General features: G+C 37.1%; 3 protein-coding genes and 1 long non-coding RNA gene across 5 annotated transcripts; 2 read left to right on the forward strand and 2 right to left on the reverse strand.

The window, feature by feature from the left end:
• Positions 1 to 1,679: 1,679 nt before the first annotated feature.
• On the reverse strand, positions 1,680 to 2,950 carry LOC114362500 (uncharacterized). Its single transcript, XM_028317934.1, has 2 exons — positions 2,740 to 2,950; positions 1,680 to 2,664 (listed from the first exon to the last, which is right to left on the reverse strand). The coding sequence occupies exons 1-2, from the start codon at positions 2,801 to 2,803 to the stop codon at positions 2,330 to 2,332; spliced, it is 399 nt and encodes a 132-aa protein (XP_028173735.1). The 5' UTR covers positions 2,804 to 2,950; the 3' UTR covers positions 1,680 to 2,329.
• Positions 2,951 to 6,515: 3,565 nt separating this feature from the next.
• On the forward strand, positions 6,516 to 9,072 carry LOC114362499 (uncharacterized). Its single transcript, XM_028317933.1, has 2 exons — positions 6,516 to 6,731; positions 6,807 to 9,072. The coding sequence occupies exons 1-2, from the start codon at positions 6,668 to 6,670 to the stop codon at positions 7,139 to 7,141; spliced, it is 399 nt and encodes a 132-aa protein (XP_028173734.1). The 5' UTR covers positions 6,516 to 6,667; the 3' UTR covers positions 7,142 to 9,072.
• On the reverse strand, positions 7,982 to 12,443 carry Arv1 (ACAT-related protein required for viability 1). Of its 2 annotated transcripts, none has more exons than XM_028317932.1 (7): positions 12,248 to 12,443; positions 11,991 to 12,110; positions 11,672 to 11,793; positions 10,265 to 10,401; positions 10,088 to 10,159; positions 9,791 to 9,955; positions 7,982 to 9,391 (listed from the first exon to the last, which is right to left on the reverse strand). In XM_028317932.1, the coding sequence occupies exons 1-7, from the start codon at positions 12,347 to 12,349 to the stop codon at positions 9,279 to 9,281; spliced, it is 831 nt and encodes a 276-aa protein (XP_028173733.1). In that variant the 5' UTR covers positions 12,350 to 12,443; the 3' UTR covers positions 7,982 to 9,278. The 2 variants fall into 2 exon arrangements, with proteins under 2 accessions (XP_028173733.1, XP_028173732.1); XM_028317931.1 differs by lacking the exons at positions 11,672 to 11,793; positions 11,991 to 12,110; positions 12,248 to 12,443 and adding exons at positions 10,551 to 10,672; positions 10,906 to 11,025; positions 11,145 to 11,327.
• Positions 12,444 to 13,404: 961 nt separating this feature from the next.
• Positions 13,405 to 14,528, forward strand: LOC114362481 (uncharacterized). Its single transcript, XR_003656678.1, has 3 exons — positions 13,405 to 13,466; positions 13,698 to 13,859; positions 14,405 to 14,528. It is a non-coding gene; the product is annotated as an uncharacterized LOC114362481 (long non-coding RNA).
• The last annotated feature ends 9,151 nt before the right edge of the window (positions 14,529 to 23,679 follow it).

Genomic DNA, 23,679 nt, shown 5'->3' on the forward strand with positions numbered 1-23,679 from the left:
ACTTTTTAACAGGAAGATCTGGATTGACTGTGATCGAAACAGTAGAAGATGGGAGAACACGTTGGAACCTAACACAGAAACTCTTCCAAGATATCTGGAAGAGGTGGAAAACAGAATATCTCAGTCAACTAACAGCAAGAAGAAAGTGGAAAGAACCTCAACAAAACATAGAAGTTGGAGACATGGTAATTATCCATGAAGACAATCTGCCAGCGGGGAAATGGGCCATGGGACGAGTGGTCGAAGTTCATCCCGGCGCTGACAACTACGTGAGAGTGGTATCTGTGAGAACTAAAAATGGAACAATTAAAAGGCCTGTAGTGAAACTATCGCTACTCCCTTTAAAACACCAACCTGAAAAATCAAAACCAGAAGCAGAAAATAAAACAGACGTGAAGAGAGGATGTGGTTCCAATAACAAGAAGACAAACATTATTACTATGACATTTATGTGCATTACTATTTTGAACATGATTATGACCGGTCAATGTCTGCAAGTGCAGTCATTGAACGAACAACAAGGACTGTATTTTGACAAAATCGGCAACTTGCAACTTATCAGAGACGAATGGAAAATAATTGCTTATTACAACATGGAACCCTACTGGGAAGGAACATCGGCGTATAATCAATACTATAATCATCTGAGTACTATCTGTCAACTTATAAATAAATCAACCCACTGCAATATTCTCATGTTACAATTGGATCACACTTACAATGAAATGAAACATAACAATCGAGTACTGCTAAATCAACAATTAAGCGCACGCGCCCGAAAGCGCCGCGGCCTTATCAACGGTGTCGGTTACCTAGCCAACGAGCTCTTCGGAGTATTGGATGACCGATTCGCGGAACAGTATGAACGAGACATTACGGCGATCAAAGATAACGAGAAACACCTGGCACTACTATGGAGAAACCAAACGTCTGTAGTAGAAGCGGAGTACAATTTGTTGAAAAGAACTGAGGACATGATACAAAAACAACATAAGATTATTAATCAACATTTATTGAAATTAGACGTCACTACTAACATATTAGAGAAAAAGGTGAACGAAGTTGAATACATGACCGAATTCACTTTATCTGCTATGGCGGCTAACAACATGCTGACTCAACTGAAAAACATGCAAGACACGTTATTAGATACTGTTACTAACGTGTACAATGGAAAGATCAACATTCACCTCATTGATCCTCAACAATTACAAAATCAACTAAGTGTTATTTCAAGTCAATTGAAAGAACTCACTTTGCCCATTGACAACATACAATCAGATTTACAGAACATTTACCAATTGCTACGAGTGAAAGCAAAAGTAACAAAACAATATTTGATATTGGAGATAAGAATCCCACTTACCAGCCGAGATAGTTATGAGTTGTATAACATTCAAAGTGTCCCACATCAAACTGGAAAAAATATGGTCACCCTACTACCTATTGAAAGTTACGTTGCAATGAACTTGCAAAAAGATTCATACCTACCTGTAACATCTACGGAACTAGGTCATTGCATGCTTCGTGACGTCAAAACATACCTTTGTCAACTGAAGACACCTGTTTACAAGATGAGAGCTGATAAAGATCTATGCGTTCAAGATGCAGCTGACCACTGTAAAACAATCACTACTGTCTGTCAGAACAAATGGATAAGTTTGAACAAAATGAACCATTTCATAAATAAATATAACAACTGAACAAAACCCTGTGATGATAATTTTTATAGACAAGTAACAAAGAAGTCTATAACTTGTTTGATTGAGGAAATCTGATACCCAAAATGATTTTCCTTATAGGCACATACCTACATACCAGATTTTACTATTGTGAAGATTTCTTAATTTGTATTGGTCTAAGCTGAAAGGAAACTACTGTGGGTTTAAACTATTTTTGAAATACATACAAAATTATAGAGATTATGCTAACTACCATATTATTTTTATTATAATACATTAAACTGATGGAAATATTACCTGGTCATACATTGATATTGCGACAATTTTTGTGTTCGGTACTACAATACAGATCATAATCTTATCTGTTCCATGGTACAATAAAATTGAATCTTAACACTACAGTAATAAAATAGTTTTTACACAAATATGAAAATTTCATAACATTTACTTCTAATTATTTTGTGCAGTAGGTACACAGTTTTGTTTGATCAATTAATAATGTCATAGACTAAAATATGGTTGGAGTTAACAAAGACTACTGATGATGATGCTGACAGAAGCCGGAGATGTGTAATAATTTATTTTCTATGTAGTTCGAGAAATACTGAGGACATTTCTATAGAAGCAAATAGATGATGTATCTTCATTCAAGGGCTAAGGGGTGGGTCGTCTTGGCCAATCATGACATCCTCGTACATAACGTCGTTGTTTCTACGCAAGTTGATTCTTTGTCTAATATGATTGAGTAAGTCATACTTCCTGAACACCAAGACTATGCCACATACCAGGAGAGCGAGCGTGAACAGCGATACGATGACAATAGTGGCCGTGTGGCTAGATGTGTCCGTGCCCTCGGGCGCGCAGTTGTCGTCAACAAACACGAAGCCCGCCTTGCAAACGCATTGTCCAGTCTGCTGCACGCAGACCTCATTTTCACCAGGACACGGCTCCGGAGAACTCACGTTGCAAGGCAGGATGTGCTCTGTTGAAAAGAATAAAGTTCTCGAAGTAACATCCCGGATAGATTGATTCAATTAAATAATTGTCGGCTACTTACCGGAGTGAGCGCAGTAGGCGAGATTTAACAATATTGCGGCGAAGTCCACTGTTCTGAGACCCATGTTGGTAAGATGTGGCTTCTTCAAGTATTTACATCACAAATCTTAACGGGACTCTAGAAAGAAACACTTTTTCAGCGAACAATAATTTCTTTCTTGTTACGACTGGAGCAAGCAAAACAACTGACATGTCATGCACGACGACAAAACTAAACGTCAAACGTTTGTCAAAACTGTCAAACTTATCGCGTTTTGTAACTGCAGTTGAAGATTGTTATGCAGCTGCAATAAAATAAAAGATGGAATTGAAATTATTGAATAACTGGTTTTCAGATATGCAGAACAATAACTAAATACCTACTTGTGATTTCAAATGAATTTAACCTGATAATAAAACTTAGCCTGTTGCCGCCTCAGACAAACTGATTCTTATATGTGACAGTAGATGGCGCTAAGTAAATATTTAGGTCTATAGAGAAATTCGTGACTTTGAATTTGAACTTAAATGACAAGGAATCAAAGGGTGGTTAAGGTAAAGGATAATTTATTAAAGATGAATCTGTATTGTTATGGTCAATAAAATAGAATAGGTAGGTATGTTACCAATACTGCCAATACCGGCAACAGCGTAGCGCGCAGTGGATTCGAATCGATTTCATAAAAAATATAGTATGTACACCTAAAATGTATAATAATATTCAGTTTATAAATACATTACTAGCTTTCCGCCCGCGGCTTCGCCCGCGTGGAATTTTGTCTGTCACAGAACAGCTTTATTGAGCGCGTCTCTGTTCCAAAAACCAGCATAAAAACTATCATGCTTGTCCTTTCCCGGGACTCAAACTATCTCCATGCCAAATTTCATCAAAATCGGTTCAGTGGTTTAGGCGTGAAAGCAAGACAGACAGACAGACAGACAGAGTTACTTTCGCATTTATAATAAAAGTAGGTATAGATAGTAGTAGGTACTAGCTTAGGGTGGATTCGACCAAAAAAGAGTAATTAATATTAATCTCAGAATAAATCATTCAGACATTCATTCAGTTATTCGAGATTTTGACTTATTTCCCATACTAAGGCCCTTTTCACACGTACACGTCCCGGTTGCCGGCTAACCGGCGCCGGGTACCAGGTGGTGAAGTGTATGGGCATGCCGGATTAATTACGCCGGAACATGTGAAAGCTACGTACCATTCCCATACACTTCACCACCGGATACCCGGCGCCGGTTAGCCGGCAACCGGGACGTGTGAAAAGGGCCTAAAACTGTCAATGTGCCAGTTATAATTTAGGAGTTATTTTCGGATAAAAGTTAGGTCGAATCGGGCCAGAGAATTAATAATTCCTCTAGTGTTTTTTCCTAATAACTTTAAAACTATAAATTTGAACGAATTTTGCTATTAGTGGACAAATTTCTGCTCACGATGGACTAATTATCTGCTATACTCTCGACTCTCTAAAGCACGACATTTATAAAAGTTTTGCTGCGGTAATGCACTCACAACAGGTTAAATCTGGAGCCATGTTCGTTTATTTTCCAACAACATTAGATAAAGCCTACTTACCTAAACACCTACAAGATCTTTATTTTTAAAATAACTTGAAAAAATCCATTTCACTTTAGATTTTAGTTCGATTTTTTACAAAATAGTTGAAATGTTGGCACGCCAATATATTTATGAACTCGACTGTACCTAGGCTTATCTTATGCCTAGTAATAATACCTAGCCGACGCCGGCCGGCCGGCCGGCGTTTACCCGTGGTCCCCCCAACATGTCCCCCTGGTGGGTCCACGGGTAATTTTTTTTACCCGTTGTCCCACCGTTCTGAACAGTGTTTGCCAGTGGGTCTACGGGTAATTTATTTTAACTATGGTCCCACCGCACTAAGTGGCAAACATTGCTTGTCACCTAGCCTAGGTACGAGTATCTATAATATTATAAAAAAATCTATAATTAATATAGAAAATAATTATAGGTAAGTACGGCACTATAATATCTTTATACTATCTTCACATCACACATGTGGGTTAAAGTCACTCATATCCTTCTCGGCGTTTGATATTTCATCCCAGACATAAGGTGACATGCAATGTTTGCCACTTAGTGCGGTGGAACCATGGTTAAAATAAATTACCCGTAGACCCACTGGTAAACACTGTTCAGAACGGTGGGACAACGGGTAAAAAAAATTACCCGTGGACCCACCAGGGGGACATGTTGGGGGGACCACGGGTAAACGCCGGCCGGCCGGCCGGCGTCGGCTAGGTATTATTACTAGGCATAAGATAAGCCTAGGTACAGTCGAGTTCATAAATATATTGGCGTGCCAACATTTCAACTATTTTGTAAAAAATCGAACTAAAATCTAAAGTGAAATGGATTTTTTCAAGTTATTTTAAAAATAAAGATCTTGTAGGTGTTTAGGTAAGTAGGCTTTATCTAATGTTGTTGGAAAATAAACGAACATGGCTCCAGATTTAACCTGTTGTGAGTGCATTACCGCAGCAAAACTTTTATAAATGTCGTGCTTTAGAGAGTCGAGAGTATAGCAGATAATTAGTCCATCGTGAGCAGAAATTTGTCCACTAATAGCAAAATTCGTTCAAATTTATAGTTTTAAAGTTATTAGGAAAAAACACTAGAGGAATTATTAATTCTCTGGCCCGATTCGACCTAACTTTTATCCGAAAATAACTCCTAAATTATAACTGGCACATTGACAGTTTTAGGCCCTTTTCACACGTCCCGGTTGCCGGCTAACCGGCGCCGGTATCCGGTGGTGAAGTGTATGGGAATGGTACGTAGCTTTCACATGTTCCGGCGTAATTAATCCGGCATGCCCATACACTTCACCACCTGGTACCCGGCGCCGGTTAGCCGGCAACCGGGACGTGTACGTGTGAAAAGGGCCTTAGTATGGGAAATAAGTCAAAATCTCGAATAACTGAATGAATGTCTGAATGATTTATTCTGAGATTAATATTAATTACTCTTTTTTGGTCGAATCCACCCTAAGCTAGTACCTACTACTATCTATACCTACTTTTATTATAAATGCGAAAGTAACTCTGTCTGTCTGTCTGTCTGTCTTGCTTTCACGCCTAAACCACTGAACCGATTTTGATGAAATTTGGCATGGAGATAGTTTGAGTCCCGGGAAAGGACAAGCATGATAGTTTTTATGCTGGTTTTTGGAACAGAGACGCGCTCAATAAAGCTGTTCTGTGACAGACAAAATTCCACGCGGGCGAAGCCGCGGGCGGAAAGCTAGTAATGTATTTATAAACTGAATATTATTATACATTTTAGGTGTACATACTATATTTTTTATGAAATCGATTCGAATCTACTGCGCGCTACGCTGTTGCCGGTATTGGCAGTATTGGTAACATACCTACCTATTCTATTTTATTGACCATAACAATACAGATTCATCTTTAATAAATTATCCTTTACCTTAACCACCCTTTGATTCCTTGTCATTTAAGTTCAAATTCAAAGTCACGAATTTCTCTATAGACCTAAATATTTACTTAGCGCCATCTACTGTCACATATAAGAATCAGTTTGTCTGAGGCGGCAACAGGCTAAGTTTTATTATCAGGTTAAATTCATTTGAAATCACAAGTAGGTATTTAGTTATTGTTCTGCATATCTGAAAACCAGTTATTCAATAATTTCAATTCCATCTTTTATTTTATTGCAGCTGCATAACAATCTTCAACTGCAGTTACAAAACGCGATAAGTTTGACAGTTTTGACAAACGTTTGACGTTTAGTTTTGTCGTCGTGCATGACATGTCAGTTGTTTTGCTTGCTCCAGTCGTAACAAGAAAGAAATTATTGTTCGCTGAAAAAGTGTTTCTTTCTAGAGTCCCGTTAAGATTTGTGATGTAAATACTTGAAGAAGCCACATCTTACCAACATGGGTCTCAGAACAGTGGACTTCGCCGCAATATTGTTAAATCTCGCCTACTGCGCTCACTCCGGTAAGTAGCCGACAATTATTTAATTGAATCAATCTATCCGGGATGTTACTTCGAGAACTTTATTCTTTTCAACAGAGCACATCCTGCCTTGCAACGTGAGTTCTCCGGAGCCGTGTCCTGGTGAAAATGAGGTCTGCGTGCAGCAGACTGGACAATGCGTTTGCAAGGCGGGCTTCGTGTTTGTTGACGACAACTGCGCGCCCGAGGGCACGGACACATCTAGCCACACGGCCACTATTGTCATCGTATCGCTGTTCACGCTCGCTCTCCTGGTATGTGGCATAGTCTTGGTGTTCAGGAAGTATGACTTACTCAATCATATTAGACAAAGAATCAACTTGCGTAGAAACAACGACGTTATGTACGAGGATGTCATGATTGGCCAAGACGACCCACCCCTTAGCCCTTGAATGAAGATACATCATCTATTTGCTTCTATAGAAATGTCCTCAGTATTTCTCGAACTACATAGAAAATAAATTATTACACATCTCCGGCTTCTGTCAGCATCATCATCAGTAGTCTTTGTTAACTCCAACCATATTTTAGTCTATGACATTATTAATTGATCAAACAAAACTGTGTACCTACTGCACAAAATAATTAGAAGTAAATGTTATGAAATTTTCATATTTGTGTAAAAACTATTTTATTACTGTAGTGTTAAGATTCAATTTTATTGTACCATGGAACAGATAAGATTATGATCTGTATTGTAGTACCGAACACAAAAATTGTCGCAATATCAATGTATGACCAGGTAATATTTCCATCAGTTTAATGTATTATAATAAAAATAATATGGTAGTTAGCATAATCTCTATAATTTTGTATGTATTTCAAAAATAGTTTAAACCCACAGTAGTTTCCTTTCAGCTTAGACCAATACAAATTAAGAAATCTTCACAATAGTAAAATCTGGTATGTAGGTATGTGCCTATAAGGAAAATCATTTTGGGTATCAGATTTCCTCAATCAAACAAGTTATAGACTTCTTTGTTACTTGTCTATAAAAATTATCATCACAGGGTTTTGTTCAGTTGTTATATTTATTTATGAAATGAGCTATATTATGTAACTTTTAAATGTAGTTATGTATGTGGTTTCTCAAGTATAGTCAACATCAGAAATTTTGTAATCATTTTAATGCTATAAAATAGTTTCAAAATGATTATCTGATTTTATGCTTATTCTGAAATTGCAAGTCATAATTTGCTTCAATGCTCAAGTTAGCCAAAGACTGATGTTGGTTTTTTTTATATTTTTGCACATTATTTCTGTAAATTGGCAGTGCTTATTATCACACATTTTATATTGTTCTCTTGGTTGGGAAAGCAACATTGTCCAATTGAATTAGTATAAAATCAAAATTACCTTTTAGGGTTCATGATTTGCTTTGCTAGTTTTATATCATACTAACTTATTTAGAGAAAATTCAATTTTAAAACATTTGCTATGAATTGCCAAAAAGCCAAAGGCTACATGTCTTAGCAAATTTTAAGATTCTTCTAATACACCTTATCTTGCCTATGTAATTAAGTACCAAAAAGCTGCTTGTAATACCGAAAACACTAGTAAATTCCTTAGTTATTAGATCATTAGATATTACTTTGTTTAGTTACTTGTGAAAATAAGTATTGTAGGGTTAAGTTAAGCTACTTGCAGACAAGAAAGCTACGCATTTTTAGCTGCAAATCACTTATATGTATACCTACCTATCCTACCTGAGCCAATTTATCTTTTTCTTAAAATATCAAATACATAGGTACAACCTACTTTATCACTGTTTTGTTTGTACTATGTAATAAAAAACCTGGAAGAATTTATTATTAATTGACAGAGTTTATTTCATTGAACTGTCTTGTTTTTTTGTGTGTCAAAGATTTATGTTTTGTGGATACTTTTGGTACACATAACATAATTATTTAATCTGTAAAATTGTTAAACATTCACATTGTTAGTATTGTAGCACATACCTATTTAAAATTTAATGAAGTTTATTACTTATAATGTAGGCTACCATTTATTAATCCAAGAAAATATGTGCCTACATAATTCATCTGTACAAATATGTAGATAATGAAGGCGTTGGATTGTGGATAAGGGGAACAGAGGACTTGTATTATAAATAAATGTTTGTGTTACTTTTATGATGATAACATATTTATTAAATATCACTGGTAAACAAAAATGGTTCCCTAAATTTTCCACGCTGGAAATATCACTGCATAATAACTTCTCTTCTTTCATATATTTATGTTTAATAATAAATTGTTGAAGACACTATTAAGAGTACCTAATAAATATTGGCTATAGGGAATGATGTTATAAGCAAGTGGAAGAATAGAGATATTGATAAGATCGTAAAAAGTAAGCATAAGTCACAAAAAGGGGCCTATCAATGTATGTATATTCTGATAAAAATGTACAGCTAATAATGCTCTTGACGTATTACTGTGGTTTGTCGTATAATAAAATGCTGTAAACGGATAAGGTAAATATATTTTCTAATAAATACTCTGTGATACATATTCATTGTTTCATTGTTCAAGAAATCAACTCGCGCAGATACGGCGTTACGTTGAAACTAGTTACATACTTGGCCACGTTGCTTACGGCGAGAATCAAGAACGTCGTCAGCACTGGAGACTCGTATAATACTGAAATTAAAAGAAATTGTGTTATTTTTTTGTGGTTTTGATCATGACTTAGTTAAAGGCAGTTGTTTTGTTACTTTTGTGATATAAATAAAACTTTCCTGAAGATACTACATTAACTTCTTCCCAGCATGTATTTTTAAGTAGGTAACATTCTAATAAATAAATAAAAAACAAAAATACAGATTATCTACCTAGGTAAGAGCCTAGATAGATAATCTGTATTTTTGTTTTTGTATTTCGAGGGTAAAATAATAAAAATAACATCCATTCATTCATTCAGTNTATTCCGTATGTGTCTGTTTGAAATACTACCTACCCACATCTTTGTAGATAACAAAACTGGATACCCATTAAACTCATTTTTGTTTTTCAATAGGAAATTTATGAAACCCAACCCACCTGTGAAAACATTTGTGAACATTACGATGCTGTATCCAAGCACAAGAGCATAGTGTATTAACTTGGTCTCCAGTGAAGCAGCATTTCCCCATACAAGCATTGGAAGTGTAAACAGAATGCTCACATTGGCCAATGAAAACCCTTTCAAGATTCTTGTAAATGTAACTGGAACAAATAAGTTGATCAATGTGTGTGTAACTCTTGAAAAGTAAGGTAAGGAGTTTTACCCAATTTATAATCTATTTTTTTATTCAATCTATGTATAATGTATGTATCTATGAGATTAACTTCACTTACCTGTATTCAGTGAAAAACATGTATCTTGTATTTTCATCAAACTGTTAACAAATAGTATGAACATTACGATTCCTGTAACAAAATAGAAAAAGCAAATTAATGTAGGGTAAATTATTAAGAGAATAATGTAAGCCCACCAGTTCGGAAGAGTTATAAATTAATTGATAACTAACTAACCAGAAAAAGTGGCTATGAATCGTACATAGAAATCCTTTTCCCAAATAAATAAGTCAATATCATCTGTTTTCTCCTCCAGGTCCCACGCCCAGCATTTGTTCTTGAAACTCAGCGGAACCATTTCCTCCGGAATGTTTCTGGAATGTAAGTTACAGTAATTAGATTAGTTAAATCGTAGATAATCAGGCATAAAAACATTAAAGGGAACAATGGTAACTTAAAACTTAATTATCTAGTACTTAATACTTGGTTGATATTAAATTGTAGTGTGACAATCAATACTTACAAGTAGGTAGAGTTTTTGTGTAGACCACAGATAGAGTTGATGACAATGCTGAACAAACTGTCGTTCCTCCATTCTCCAAAAGTTTCAAGAAGCGTCAAGATGATTAAAAGCTTCCAATAAGACTGTAATTTGACAGGATAATTTTATTAATAACTGTTCATAACATTGCTTGTGAATTTGGTATGAAATAGGTTAGTTAGTTTTGCAGGGCAATGCAGGTATAATTAATACCAAATTCACAAGAAGATTCACTGTTCAGTAATATTGTATGATTTATTGTAGATTTGAATAGGTAGATTATGTAGATACCCACTAGAATTAGCTAATAAGATATTAGTAGATTATGGAAGCTTACCTTAAACTCAGTATTGTACAAGACATGCCGTTGAGCTTCTCGGGACATTAGCACAATGTCAATCATTACTATGACCGGGTCATATTCTATGTATTTATCCACAATTCCCTTGCATATCTCCTAAAGAACAAAAGTTAAGATACAAATGTGGATGAGTTTATGTACAAAATATATTAGAAATGTTTAAATCTATCTTAAATTTGTAAAAAAAATCATAAATCGCCGGAAAAGTTACGTACACATTTGGTTAATTTCAGCACAGAAGGGCCGTAACTTTTGAACAACGCTGCGGCCGGTGCTCCGCAATTAACACATCTGTATTGTTTATCTACGGTTTCCATCTTATTTCATTTAGAAAACGATACTTTTCAACAATTTTGCAGTTCTTCAGCCAGCTGATGCTGTTGGATGGTTTGTTTTTATCTAACTGTCAATGTCAATTGTTATAGTGACGTATTTACTCTGTTATCGATATTAGATTATTCTTTCGTCGCGCACTNCTGGTTTTTAACGATTTACTTTAACTTTAACTTCACAAAATTTATAAATCTGATATTCCTAGATAGGCTGCAGTATCCCACATAAGATTAACAAGTAATCATTCATTTATATATTATGTATGCATTTTGCGCACTCTTTTTACAAAAGTCTCATTTTCTCGAAACCACCCTGCTGTGGGTTGGTTCTTGTTTGCATAAATGGGTCCAATTATCTAGTACATAATACTTGGTTGATATTAAATTGTAGTGTGACAATCAATACTTACAAGTAGGTAGAGTTTTTGTGTAGCCCACAGATAGAGCTGATGACAATGCTGAACAAACTGTCATTCCTCCATTCTCCATAAGTTTCAAGAAGCGTCAAGATGATTAAAAGTTTCCAATAAGACTGTAATTTGACATGATAATTTTATTAATAACTGTTCATAACATTGCTTGTGAATTTGGTATGAATTATACCTAATAAAACCAATAATTTATCTACATTGTTCAGTAATATTGTATGATTAGTTGTAGATTTGAATAGGTAGATTGTGTAGATACTAGAATTAGTTAATAAGATATTAGTAGATTATGGAAGCTTACCTTAAACTCAGTATTGTACAAGACATGCCGTTGAGCTTCTCGAGACATTAGCACGATGTCAATCATTACTATGACCGGGTCATATTCTATGTATTTATCCACAATTCCCTTGCATATCTCCTAAAGAACAAAAGTTAAGATACAAATATGGCTGAGTTGATGTACAAAATCTAATATATAAAAGTATATTATAAATGTTTAAATCTATCTTGAATTTGTAAAAAAATCATTATTATATCGCCGGAAAAGTTACGCACACATTTAGTTAATTTCAGCACAGAAGGGCCGTAACTTTTGAACAACGCTGCGGCCGGTGCTCCGCAATTAACACATCTGTATTGTTTATCTTCGGTTTCCATCTTATTTCATTTAGAAAACGACACTTTTTAACAATTTTGCAGTTCTTCAGCCAGCTGATGCCATAGAGAAAAGTAATACATAGGAAAGCTGATGCTGTTGGTTGGTGGTTTGTTTTTATCTAACTGTCAAGTCAATGTCAATTGTTATAGTGACGTAATTACTCTGTTATCGATATTAGATTATTCTTTCGTCGGTGTTACGACTTTACGATGCGAGTAAGACGAGGTTGAAAAAGTGTTGAACGGCAAATAATTATTATTTGGGATTTTGCTTTGATTAGGAGAAAATTATTCATCCAGTGAAAATTTTATGTCAATCCACCACCACACATTTACACATTGTAGCATCACTTAAGTGTTGAGGTTGACGATTGAAAATAAATTATAATACAAGAAACACAATTCAGCGAAACAAAAGCTTAAATAACTAAAGTATTAAGTAAACCCGTTTTTCTAACAACAACGAATCGGTAACAAGTCTAATTTTATATCGATAAATCTGCGTAGTGTGTGCTTACCACTAGTCGTTGCCTGACAAGTGCGTTCTGTTCACGACTGAACTGAATATTAAAAACAATTTAATTATAGATTGATTTAGTTAATAAAACATAATTATTTTACAGTAAGGTTAATAAATATTTTTAGTAATTTTATGGATAAGATTAAGATTCACAATACGATTTTTAGTTACCCACGAAACTGAACGAGAAGTCTTGCTTTGTTTCGTAAGATGGCGGTGCAATAGTATTTTCCTCAATCGGGACTTGTTGGTGGAAAATTGTAGCGTATACTTTAGCTTTATTTTCTGAAAGTGTTTAGCCGAATTATTTTTTATATTTAAGTTTAGGATCATTGACAAAACAAATCTGAGGACTTGGCTGTATGGCGTAATGCCTTTGCATTTTCCTGGAATAGGAAAGAATCGAACAAAAAAATTTCTTCATCCGAATCAGGGAGCATCTTACCCGCGTATTTTTTTATTTTGTTTTTTCACACAACGCGAACGTAGTCTCTTCGAAATATTAATCGTAATAAAAGTTTCTTCGTTGTAATTGATTGATATTCGCTGGTTGTTAGCTGCAAATGGCCAAGGTCCTCGTCTCTCCTCGTGTACTCAGTAAGTCGCTTTGGAAATTGTGAAAATTTTGTAAAATTACCGGCCACCTCACAAGATGAAAATAAATATCTATCCATTAATCCATCCATTGTAGGTATTCTCTTCTCGATGTAAAAATGGTTGAAAAGCGAGTAAATTTTACTCTAAGACGCGGTGTTGTTGGTTTGCAAGTTCATTTTTAATGAACAAAAGAAAAACAGCAACCACTTACCACCAATAAAATTTCTACAGGTCCTGAAATAGTGACAAATAGCAGTGAGGTCATGAACAATGTTGGGGTGAAAGGCAAAATTTATTTCCCGCTTGTAAAAGTTATCCGCGGCGGGTAGTTGAAACCTGTTGAAACGGACTATCCCAGTTGCAACAAAATCGAGCAGCGAATCGGCAATGAAGGTGAGTCATTCATTTTAAACTCTAGATAATAATTTGTAGGTACGGAATATCATGGTTGAGAATTATAATTTAAGACTTTGTTCATACGATTTCAAACTTGTGGTTCGGTTCTCATTGGCGTGACGTGGCGTGGTTGGTAAGATGTAAGTACCTACCTACCCTTGTATTGTAAATAAAATTTTAGAATCGCGTGATTACCGCAGTCTCTGAATAGTGAATAGGGCGTAATTCGCATTTTCAATTTCTCATCATTACTTTTATGGGCTATGCCTGAATTAAATACCTTTTATTTATTTATTACGGTGCCAATTTATTAATTAGCGGTAGTAAGTAATGTGATAGTAGCTTAGCGTAACTTTTGGTTTTACTTACCCTCAAGTTGTGGCTTCGTTACCCTTTGTTGTAAAATAAGCATTTTGTAGAAGGATTTTTGCACAATGAAGGATGGTAGGTAGATGTGGTAACTACCTACCTTTCGTAATGAGTGCTACATCAAGATGTAAGCGGTTTTAGTGTTCAGTCCTAACCATCAATTTCTTCCGCAGTGACAAATAGCGCCGAGGCCGCGGACAAGAAAGGGTTGATTGGCGCGATTTATCTCCCGCTTGCCTACACTGCTGCTGCGAGTACCTACTTAGCTGCGCCCGGCCGTTGCTGCTGCGACCTCCGCTGACTGTAAGTCATTTTTTAAAAAAGTCTTTTTTTTCTCGGCTTTTTTAACCTTTAACTATGGACGTGAAAAAATAATCACACTCCCATGGACGTCGGGTCTCACAGACCCCTGTCTAACATTCTTCTTATTTTCATATCTGAATCAATTTGAATTTATTAAAGAGTTGAAATGTATCTAATAACTATTAATAAAGGATTTAGTAGTAAATGTAATAAAATTTTAACCATCATTTAATTATTTGTTTTCAAATTTAAAAAATTTAGACATTTTTCAGTCCAAATTGACTTGCCATCACATATAAGCTCCTTGATTACAGTCGATCATTAATAAATGAAAGTAATATTTTTTTCCATCATAATTAATAACCATGTAACATAAAAACATGAACAAAATTTCTGAAGGACATAAAATAAAAAAATTGACAAGGGTTAAAGTTACTAAAATTATACACACTGGCCTAGAACACTAAAGACAAATTATTTCTACAGGCATGTGGTATCTTTCTTTGAGAGCTTTAGTAGGCAAAATGTACACCATTCAGAATCGGAATCTGCAGCAATGGTGAAATTCTAAGACATCTAAACTCAAAAGCAGAATGGTCTACAAGTAATACATTACTCCTGAAATGTTCTTCAGATAGTTGGCCTAATAATATAGCTGATGTATTCAGATACTTTCTGCCATTATGTATTCTTAAACTAGAATAATTTACTTAAGATTATAATAATATAACATAAAAAAATATAGTTGACAAGTCACATCCATACAAGTATGTTTGTATAGAAATTATAGTCATCGGGTCTCCCAGACCCGGACAAAATTTTGAATGGTTATTACTCAAGTACCGGAAGAAACTATTTTATGCCTCCTCGGTCCAAACACAGTTAAAACTGAAGCTACTGAGAAGGTCAAGAGCAACACGTGGGGGGAAGGTGTTTAAACCGAGAAATCGGAAAGGGGGGTGGGCCTCTGAGACCCGACGTCCATAGTTAAAGGTTAATTACGATGGTGGTTACTGGGGAAGCGGAGCGGAGAAGCTGATGATCAAATAAACAATGGTGGTTTTATTGGTGAATTTTTACCTCGCTCTAACAAATAGTGCCGAGGTCGCGGAGAAGAAAGAGTTGGATGGCGCGGTTTGTCTCCCGCTTGCCTACACTGCTATCGGGGAGCTGCGCCGGTGCTGCGACCACAGATTAGAGAGTGCTGCGACCTGCGCTGACTGTAAGTCATTCTTTTTAAGTGTTCGATTTATTTTCGGCTTTTTGAATTGCGATTATTAGGTATGTTTTATTGTGCTTCTCTGCTCTGGTTACCCACTCCGCTTCTCCATTTCGCTGCATTGCTACGCTACCCCGTTTCGCTTCTTTCTCCCTAATTCTTTAATTCCTCACTTCACTTCTCCGCTTCCCGGTTTATGTGTGACTAACTTTGTAAAGCACTTGTGTCCATTTAAGAGGATAGGAGATGATGTTGGAGTATTTTTACCTCGTTCACCGCTCCATGTGCTAGGTAAACCCAGATGTAAATTGTTTTTAAAATCAAGAAAACACTTGTTTACGATTCATTATGTCCTAACCGTCAATTTCTTCCGCAGTGACAAATAGCGCCGAGGTCGCGGGCAAGAAACGGTTGAGTGGCGCGGTTTGTCTCCCGATTGTGTACACTGCTATCGGGGAGCTGCGGCCGGCCGGTGCTGCTGCGACCTGCGTAAGTCACTCTGTTCAAAATTATACAGTGTAAGTCACGTTAAAGTGTACATATGAAAACAGATGAAACTAGACCTATTTTTATCGACAAAAAAGAGGTCAAAAAATTTTTAAGATTTTTTTTATTTTTTAATGAATTTTTTTTCTTCCAATTACTTATTGTAAAGAAAACGTAATAACTTTTAAACTAAGCGGTATATCCTGATAAAATAAAAACAGTAATAATGTTAAATAACAGGCGATACTAAAAAAATACATAAAATACACAAAAAAAGGCCAACAAATAATAAAAAATAATACTTTTTGAATAAAATCTGCTTTAAAATTCGTGTTTTTTTGGTTATTTGATAAATTTTTCCAAAAAATGCCCCTATAACCGGTGGTTTTTATTACTTTGTATTATTCTCTATCGTATTACCTTCGTAAAACCAAAAATTGCATAAAAGCAAAAAAAATCTCAAAAATTTTTTGACCTCTTTTTTGTCGATAAAAATAGGTCTAGTTTCATCTATTTTCATATGTACACTTTAACGTGACTCACACTGTATAGTTTTTTCTCAGCTTGTTGAATGGCGATGGCGATCATTATGGTTTTTGATCATAAGCTTCCCCGTTCCGCTTTCCATCCTCGTTCCGATTTGCGCTTCGCTTCCTCGACACGCTTCCCCGCTCTGCTTTTCCGCTCCGCAACCATGCTCTGCTTCCCTATTCCATTGCTTCGCATCGTTTCCCGGTTTTTTGTACGAATTTAATTAGTTTTCAACACCATTGTTCAATGAAAAGGAGCGATATTTTATGTAAATTTTATCCTCACTTACAGCTTTAAGCAGCCTTATGTGCTTATCTAGATACAATAATTGTTTTTACTGTTTATTCTTTACTATTTATTATAGTGTTTCTCTATATTTTGGTTGTCCTTATAAATACTTGAAATAAAACCAACGATTTTTTTTCCAGTGACAAATAGCGCCGAGGTCCCGGGCAAGAAAGGGTTGAATGGCGCGATATACGTAACTTCCCCGTGTGCCGACACTGCTACCGCTGCAGTCCATCTCCAATTTGCGAGCTGCGACCTGCGCTAACTGTAAGTAATTAATTGTTTTGGAAGTTTTTGTTTTTTTTTGTGGCTTATTTCGAATGGCCATGGCGATCATCAACTTTTTTTTTATAATCAACTTTCCTGCTCCGTTACCACGCTACGTATCCTCGCTCCGCTTTTCACTCTACTTCCCTGCTTCGTTCCACTTCCCGGCTTTGTATGAATTTAATTCCCTGTCCACTGAAGAGGGGCACGGATTTTGTGAAATCCTATAAAATATTTTTACCTCGCTAGCTCACCGCTCCGCTACCTTGCTACATTTGCAGGCAACCTTAATGTTTATTACACCCAGACGTAAGCTGTTGTTACAGTTCATTGGTATCCTAACCGTCAATTTCTTCCGCAGTGACAAATAGCGCCGAGGTCGCAGAAAAGAAGCGGTTGAGTGGCGCGATATAACTCCCGCTTGTGCTAACACTGCTGCCGCGGATAGTTGCTCCATCTCTAATCTGAGAGCTGCCCTCGGCCATTGAAGCTGCGACCGAACTAATTGTTAGTATTTTTATTTTGTGTGATATTTGATTTGATCATCAGCTTCCCCGCTATGTTTCCGCCATTTTCTTCTCCTCTCTAATACTAATACCCTGCTCTGCTTCCTCACCACACTGCTTTAATCTGCTTCCCCGGGGGACCTCGCTCCGTTTCCTTATTTTTTTTTTGTAAGAATTTAACTACTTTGTAACTAACACCTTGTTTGCTGAAGAAGAGTGGTGATTTTATGCAATTCTATTATACCTTGCTCACCGTTCCACCATCTAGCTCCTTTTAGACAGGCAGCCTGTGGACACCTAGATATGAACTGTTTTAGTGTCACAAGAAAACAAATTGTTGTTATGGTTCATACTTATTCTAACCAACCGTTTGCAACCGAAGTAGTATTGCTATGTTATAGCAGTGCCTCTTGTCCTTCGAGTATCCACTGAAGACCAGCATCGAGGTGTCCCTTACGACACCTCGGCATGATGCTGAGTGGATACCGTTTATTTAAAAGATAATAATGTTTGGGATGTGTAACTCCTTAGCTCGCATAAATATTTATAACTATGTATTTTGAAAACCTGTAAACCTTTGAAAAAGAGGCTGACAATAGTGTCTGAGTTTCTTGCGCTGCTTCTTCTCAGCACTGGCCCATTTATTGTCCTGAAGCAGTGGTAGGGTTAATACTGGGACGTGTAGGTAAAAGTGCTTTTTTAAAGCCTACTTACAAAAATAAATGAGTTTTACTGAGTTTTTTTTTACTGAGTTTTTCGGTGACACGCACATTACCTACTCTATCTAGTTTTTACTTTTGTTTCATATTTTTGATGCTGTTTTGTGTCGCTGAATAAAATATTTCATTTTCATTCTAACCATTAATTTCTTCCACTCAGCGCAGCGACCAATAGCGCCGAGGAAGGAAGGGTTGAATGGCGCGATATAACTCCCGCTTGGGCCTACACTACTGCCGCTGGGAGCCGGTCCATCTCTAGTCAGTGAGCTGTCCCCGGCCGCTGATGCTGCGACTTGCGCTAACTGTAAGTAATTGTTTTGGAAGTTTTTGTTTTTTTTGACTTATCGAATGGCGGCGGCGATCATTATGGTTTTTTATCATCAACTTCCCTGCTCTGCTACCATGCTACCCACCCTCGCTCCGCTTTCCATTCTGCTTCTCCGCTCTTTTTCCACACTCTGATTTCCCGCTCCGTTGCTTCGTTCCGCTTCCCGGTTTTGTATGAATTTTACTCCCTGTCAACTAAGTAGAAGAGCATAGAAAATGCAATTCTATTAGTTGATTTTCAGTCACCGCTACGCTATAATATCTTGCTACGCTCCTGTAGACAGCATAATTTGCAGTTACATCCAAATGTAAGCTGTTGTTACGATTCATTGGTATCCTAACCGTCAATTTCTTCCGCAGTGACAAATAGCGCCGAGGTCGCGGCATAGAAAGGGTTGATTGGCGCGATTTGTCTCCCGCTTGCCTACACTGCTGCAGCGGGTATAAGTTGTCCCCGGCCGTTAAAGCTGCAACCTGCGCTAACTGTAAGTAATAATTATTTTCGAAGTTTTTTTTTCTCGGCTTATTGAATGGCGACGGCCATCCAAGCTTCGATTTGCGCTCCGTTTCCCCGACACACTTCTACGTTCTGCTTCCCTGCTTCGCTCCGCTTCCCGATTTTGTATGCAGTTAAAATAATTCGTAACTCCCTGTCTACTGAAGAGGAGCAGATATTTTAAGCAATTCTATTGGTGGATTCTTACCTCGCTCACCACTCCACCATATTATGACTCCATTAAGGTTCGGCCAAACCAACGCGATCACACGCGATGAGCCGGCGTGCAGCGATGGCGATCAATGCATTTAAGTCTGGTTTGACCGAACCTTTAGTCAAACGGCCTAATCTGTGCTACATCCAAATATTAATTCTTTAACTAGCACAAGAAGACAGTGTTGTTGTTACGGTTCATTTCAAAGAAAAAATCCTATGGAATAAAATATTTGTGCTCGTAGAGTTGACGGCCGCTGAGGCAGGAAGGTTCTTGAGTGGCGACTACCAGCCGGAAGACGTAGCGTAGGCAGGCCTCCCACTAGGTGGACCGACGATCTGGTGAAGGTCTCGGGAGGCGCCTGGATGCGAGCGGCGCAGGACCGGTCTTTGTGGAAATCCTTGGGGGAGGCCTTTGTCCAGCAGTGGACGTCTTTCGGCTAAAAGGAACGAACGAACTAAAATATTTGAATTTTTTTCCGCAGTTACAAATAGCGCCGAAGCCGCGGAAAAGAAAGGCTTGAATGCGCGATTTGTCTCCCGCTTGCCTACACTGCTGCCGCGGGTAGCTGATCCCGGCCGGTGATGCTGCGACCCTCACTGACTGTGAGTAGTCATTCTTTTCGAATTTAATGCGTCTATAGTTCCAAAATACTGAACTGTCCTGCATATCCACATGACATGCATGACATTGACAGAGGGGCGCCACCGTCAATACCGGATCTCTGGTTCTGATTTTTGCCATGTTTGAAACCATATAGTTGAACGATGGTAGCACCCCCTGTCATTGAGTTTGGTGGGACAGTTCAGCGTGGGTCATCTATATTCTTGGCTTACCAATATTTAGCGCCCTCTATTTATTTATAAGCAACTGTTGTGAAGCGCCATCTATGGTTCTTCCTTTCTTACTGAACCACCGGGAGTCGGGACAAACTAATTCTTACAATGCACCATAGATGGCGCTACATACCATCTACATAGCTACATACAGATGTAGCGCCATCTATGGTGCATTGTAAGAATTAGTTTGCAGCACGCCTGTTTTATCGATCAGTCTCTCAGCCATTACAATTCAAGAGACTGTACCTACTGCGTGTGAAAATACGAATACCAACAATACCGTACCGGATTTCTACCAAACTCACCATTCCGCTACCTTCCTACCCTCATGTAGGATGTAGGCAGCCCATTAATACATACCTATAATATTGGCACAGAATAATAATGTATTGTATTACACCAAAATATAAGCTGTTACGGTCCGCTTTGCAATGGTGGGAAGTCGAACCTGTTCTGATTAATTTCGTTGCGGGTCCAATGACAGTTTAACATTTCCCCGGGGCAAACTTTGACCTTCACTGGTTGGGTTTTTATTGGCGGTCAAGCTGTAGAGTAGATCCTGGCTACACAGGAGTAGCAGCTTGGGAAAGAGAGGTGGGATAGTCCCGTTTTACGGTTCATATTATTAGTATTTTAACGGTTAATTTCTTCCGCAGTGGCAAATAACCATTCAACCCTTGGCACGATTTGTCTTTGTGCTACACTCCTGCCGCAGGCAGATGATTCTGGTGCAGCGGTTCACGCTGACTGCCCAGCCTATTGGGGTAAGTAATTTTTCGAGTTTTTATTTTCTCTGGGTTTTTGAATCACGATATTTTTTTTGTAGTTACAGTTATGTGTACGATCTTTGACATTATTTTAATTTTAAATAATGTTAGATCATTACCTTATGATACGGAGGTAGATGATTACATGCTACTGATGATACGGAGGGCCGACCCCAAATAATGTTATGTTAAGAATGGGCCAAGCACTTTGCTTGGCCCATTCAGGAGATAATTCAAAGAGCAAGAAATTTACCTTTTTAGGGTTCCATAGTCCTGACAAGGAACCCTTATAGTTTCGATATGTCTGTCTGTCTGTCTGTCCGTCCGAGGTTTTGCTTGAAAACTATTGGCACTAGGAAGCTGTAATTTTGTGGAGCTATGTATATTAATCACGCCGACAAAACGGTAAAAAAAATTTTGGGTAGCTCCCCTACATGTAAAGTGGGGATGATTTTTTTTTTTCATCTTCTACCCCATCGTGTAGGGTATCGTTGGAGAGGTCTTTTAAAATGGCTTAAGGGTTTCTAAGACCATTTTTCGATTTGGGGATCCGTTTGCAAAATGTGGTAACGACGGACAACTACGGAACCCTACACTGCGCGTGACATGACACGCACTTGGCCATTTTTTTTATTTACCTACAGTTACAGTATTGGCATTAGGTAAAATATTAGAATAAGTATCGTATAAATAGATCTTACCATACCTACTTATCTTACCGTACTTATTCAGTGACTACACCTAGATTTAAACTGTTTTAAAATACAGAAAGTAATAAGAGAATAGTTGAGGAGTGTCTTTTCAAAAGGGGATAACTACATTCTATCTTATTTTTCACAAAATGGGAAATATTTACAGACCTACCGAAAAGCATTATTTCTGTTATGAAACTATTTCATTATAGTGTTCTAACTACACTTTTTGCAAAAAAATATGACTTGTTAATTTAAAGTTACAGAGTTCAGAAAAATCATAATATCCTCTTTTGACACGGATCTTTTATAATATCCCCCTTTGTTCTGTACTTACTGTAAATATCCCCTTTAGTTGAGCCTACTATTTTGTAAATATCCTCTTTTGTATTGTACATCTCAAGATTTTAAATGATAATAAAACACAGATTATTCTTTTTTTTTTAATAATAATAATGACCAAAATTAAAGACGCTACTAAACAGAATTATATTTTTTTAATTATTAGACATTCAAATCCTGAGCCCCGATTACGGTAATTTTTAACGTCAACAATCCAGACACGCTTCTCGATTCTGCGATACGATTGGTCAAAACAGCTGACGTACGCTGTTGAACGACCAATCGTATCGCAGAATCAGAAGCGCGTCNAATAGGTACGCATCAATTTTGTTCAGTCTCTTTGTTTATTAATAAATAAAAATATCATACTAAAATTGCAGAAACATATTTGTTTGTATTGGTCTGGGTGTTTTCCTTCTATAATATGTATGACGAATGTACGGGGTTCTGTACCTATCGAAAATTGCTATAAGCAACACACGCGGTTACCTGCGTACCTCTGTGCACTCATGAGAGTTTAAGCAGAGGTCCCTAGAGTTTGACTTTGAGCTTTGTTTATAGTCATTACGAAGCAGACTGATGGGAAACTGCACTGTCTTGAATTCGAAAGGGTAATTTGACGGTGTTTGGGGAATTCTAGGAATAAATACAGAGTCTCCTCATTGAGATTGAGACATTTCAATTTGAGATTTCACTTGACATTGAACACAATCTGAAATGGAGTTTTCAAACACTTGTAAAAATAAAAAGTTATTAAATCGAAGATATCAACTTCGAAGAAAATGACTGCCAAAATTAATTTCTACCCGTTCCACACGTCTTTCATGATTATATTAAGGTATTGTTAAACTAAATTTCAAGTAGAACCAAGGAATCACTTTGTCCCATACAAACTTTGCCCCCTTTTTATGTGGCGACACCACATGACATACGTCCGCATCATACCGGCAGCACCGCCGCACTGGACGATGAGAGCTGCTTTGCCCTAGACTACGACTAGACTTTTTATTTTAAGATGTCGGTAATCTGTTTTTATTTATTTATTAAAGTACCCTTGTTTTTGTGTAATATTTATGTTGTGTGAAACAAACCTATACTAACTTCTTGCTGTCCTTATCTATCTTGCTTATTAATTAATATTCATGTACCGTCTTTTAAGTGTTATTTCCATGTTGTATGAAACAGATGTATTTGTAAGTTCAGGCTATCTCTTTCTAAATTCAGTATCAATAATTTGTGTACCCTCCATCTTATTTATATTTGTGTAGTGTGAAATACATATACTGTTCTCCTTCTGTCTCGCTCTGACCGTTTATTATAATGTGTGTAGGTAATCGTTTTATTGTCTCACCCTAAAATGTTCATTGTAATTTGGAGTCAGCCTATAATTGACCACACATAGCCCCTCTCAACAGAGGTATCGGAGTAGCTACGTGAAAGCATCGGTCTGAC

Source organism: Ostrinia furnacalis, unplaced genomic scaffold, assembly GCF_004193835.3.
Source record: "Ostrinia furnacalis isolate ACB-3 unplaced genomic scaffold, ASM419383v2 OfSCF6535, whole genome shotgun sequence".
Taxonomy (NCBI): domain Eukaryota; kingdom Metazoa; phylum Arthropoda; class Insecta; order Lepidoptera; family Crambidae; genus Ostrinia; species Ostrinia furnacalis.

What these genes read in the sequence shown, in the direction of transcription:
- LOC114362500 (XM_028317934.1), bottom strand. Translation starts at nt 2,803, where the DNA reads ATGGGTCTCAGAACAGTGGACTTCGCCGCAATATTGTTAAATCTCGCC. An exon ending in CGCCTACTGCGCTCACTCCG is followed by an intron (nt 2,665 to 2,739) that starts GTAAGTAGCCGA and finishes TCTTTTCAACAG; the next exon opens with AGCACATCCTGCCTTGCAAC.
- LOC114362499 (XM_028317933.1), top strand. Translation starts at nt 6,668, where the DNA reads ATGGGTCTCAGAACAGTGGACTTCGCCGCAATATTGTTAAATCTCGCC. An exon ending in CGCCTACTGCGCTCACTCCG is followed by an intron (nt 6,732 to 6,806) that starts GTAAGTAGCCGA and finishes TCTTTTCAACAG; the next exon opens with AGCACATCCTGCCTTGCAAC.
- Arv1 (XM_028317932.1), bottom strand. Translation starts at nt 12,349, where the DNA reads ATGGAAACCGAAGATAAACAATACAGATGTGTTAATTGCGGAGCACCG. An exon ending in CACAAAAACTCTACCTACTT is followed by an intron (nt 10,402 to 11,671) that starts GTAAGTATTGAT and finishes CTTACATTCCAG; the next exon opens with AAACATTCCGGAGGAAATGG. An exon ending in GTTCACAAATGTTTTCACAG is followed by an intron (nt 9,392 to 9,790) that starts GTGGGTTGGGTT and finishes TTTTAATTTCAG; the next exon opens with TATTATACGAGTCTCCAGTG.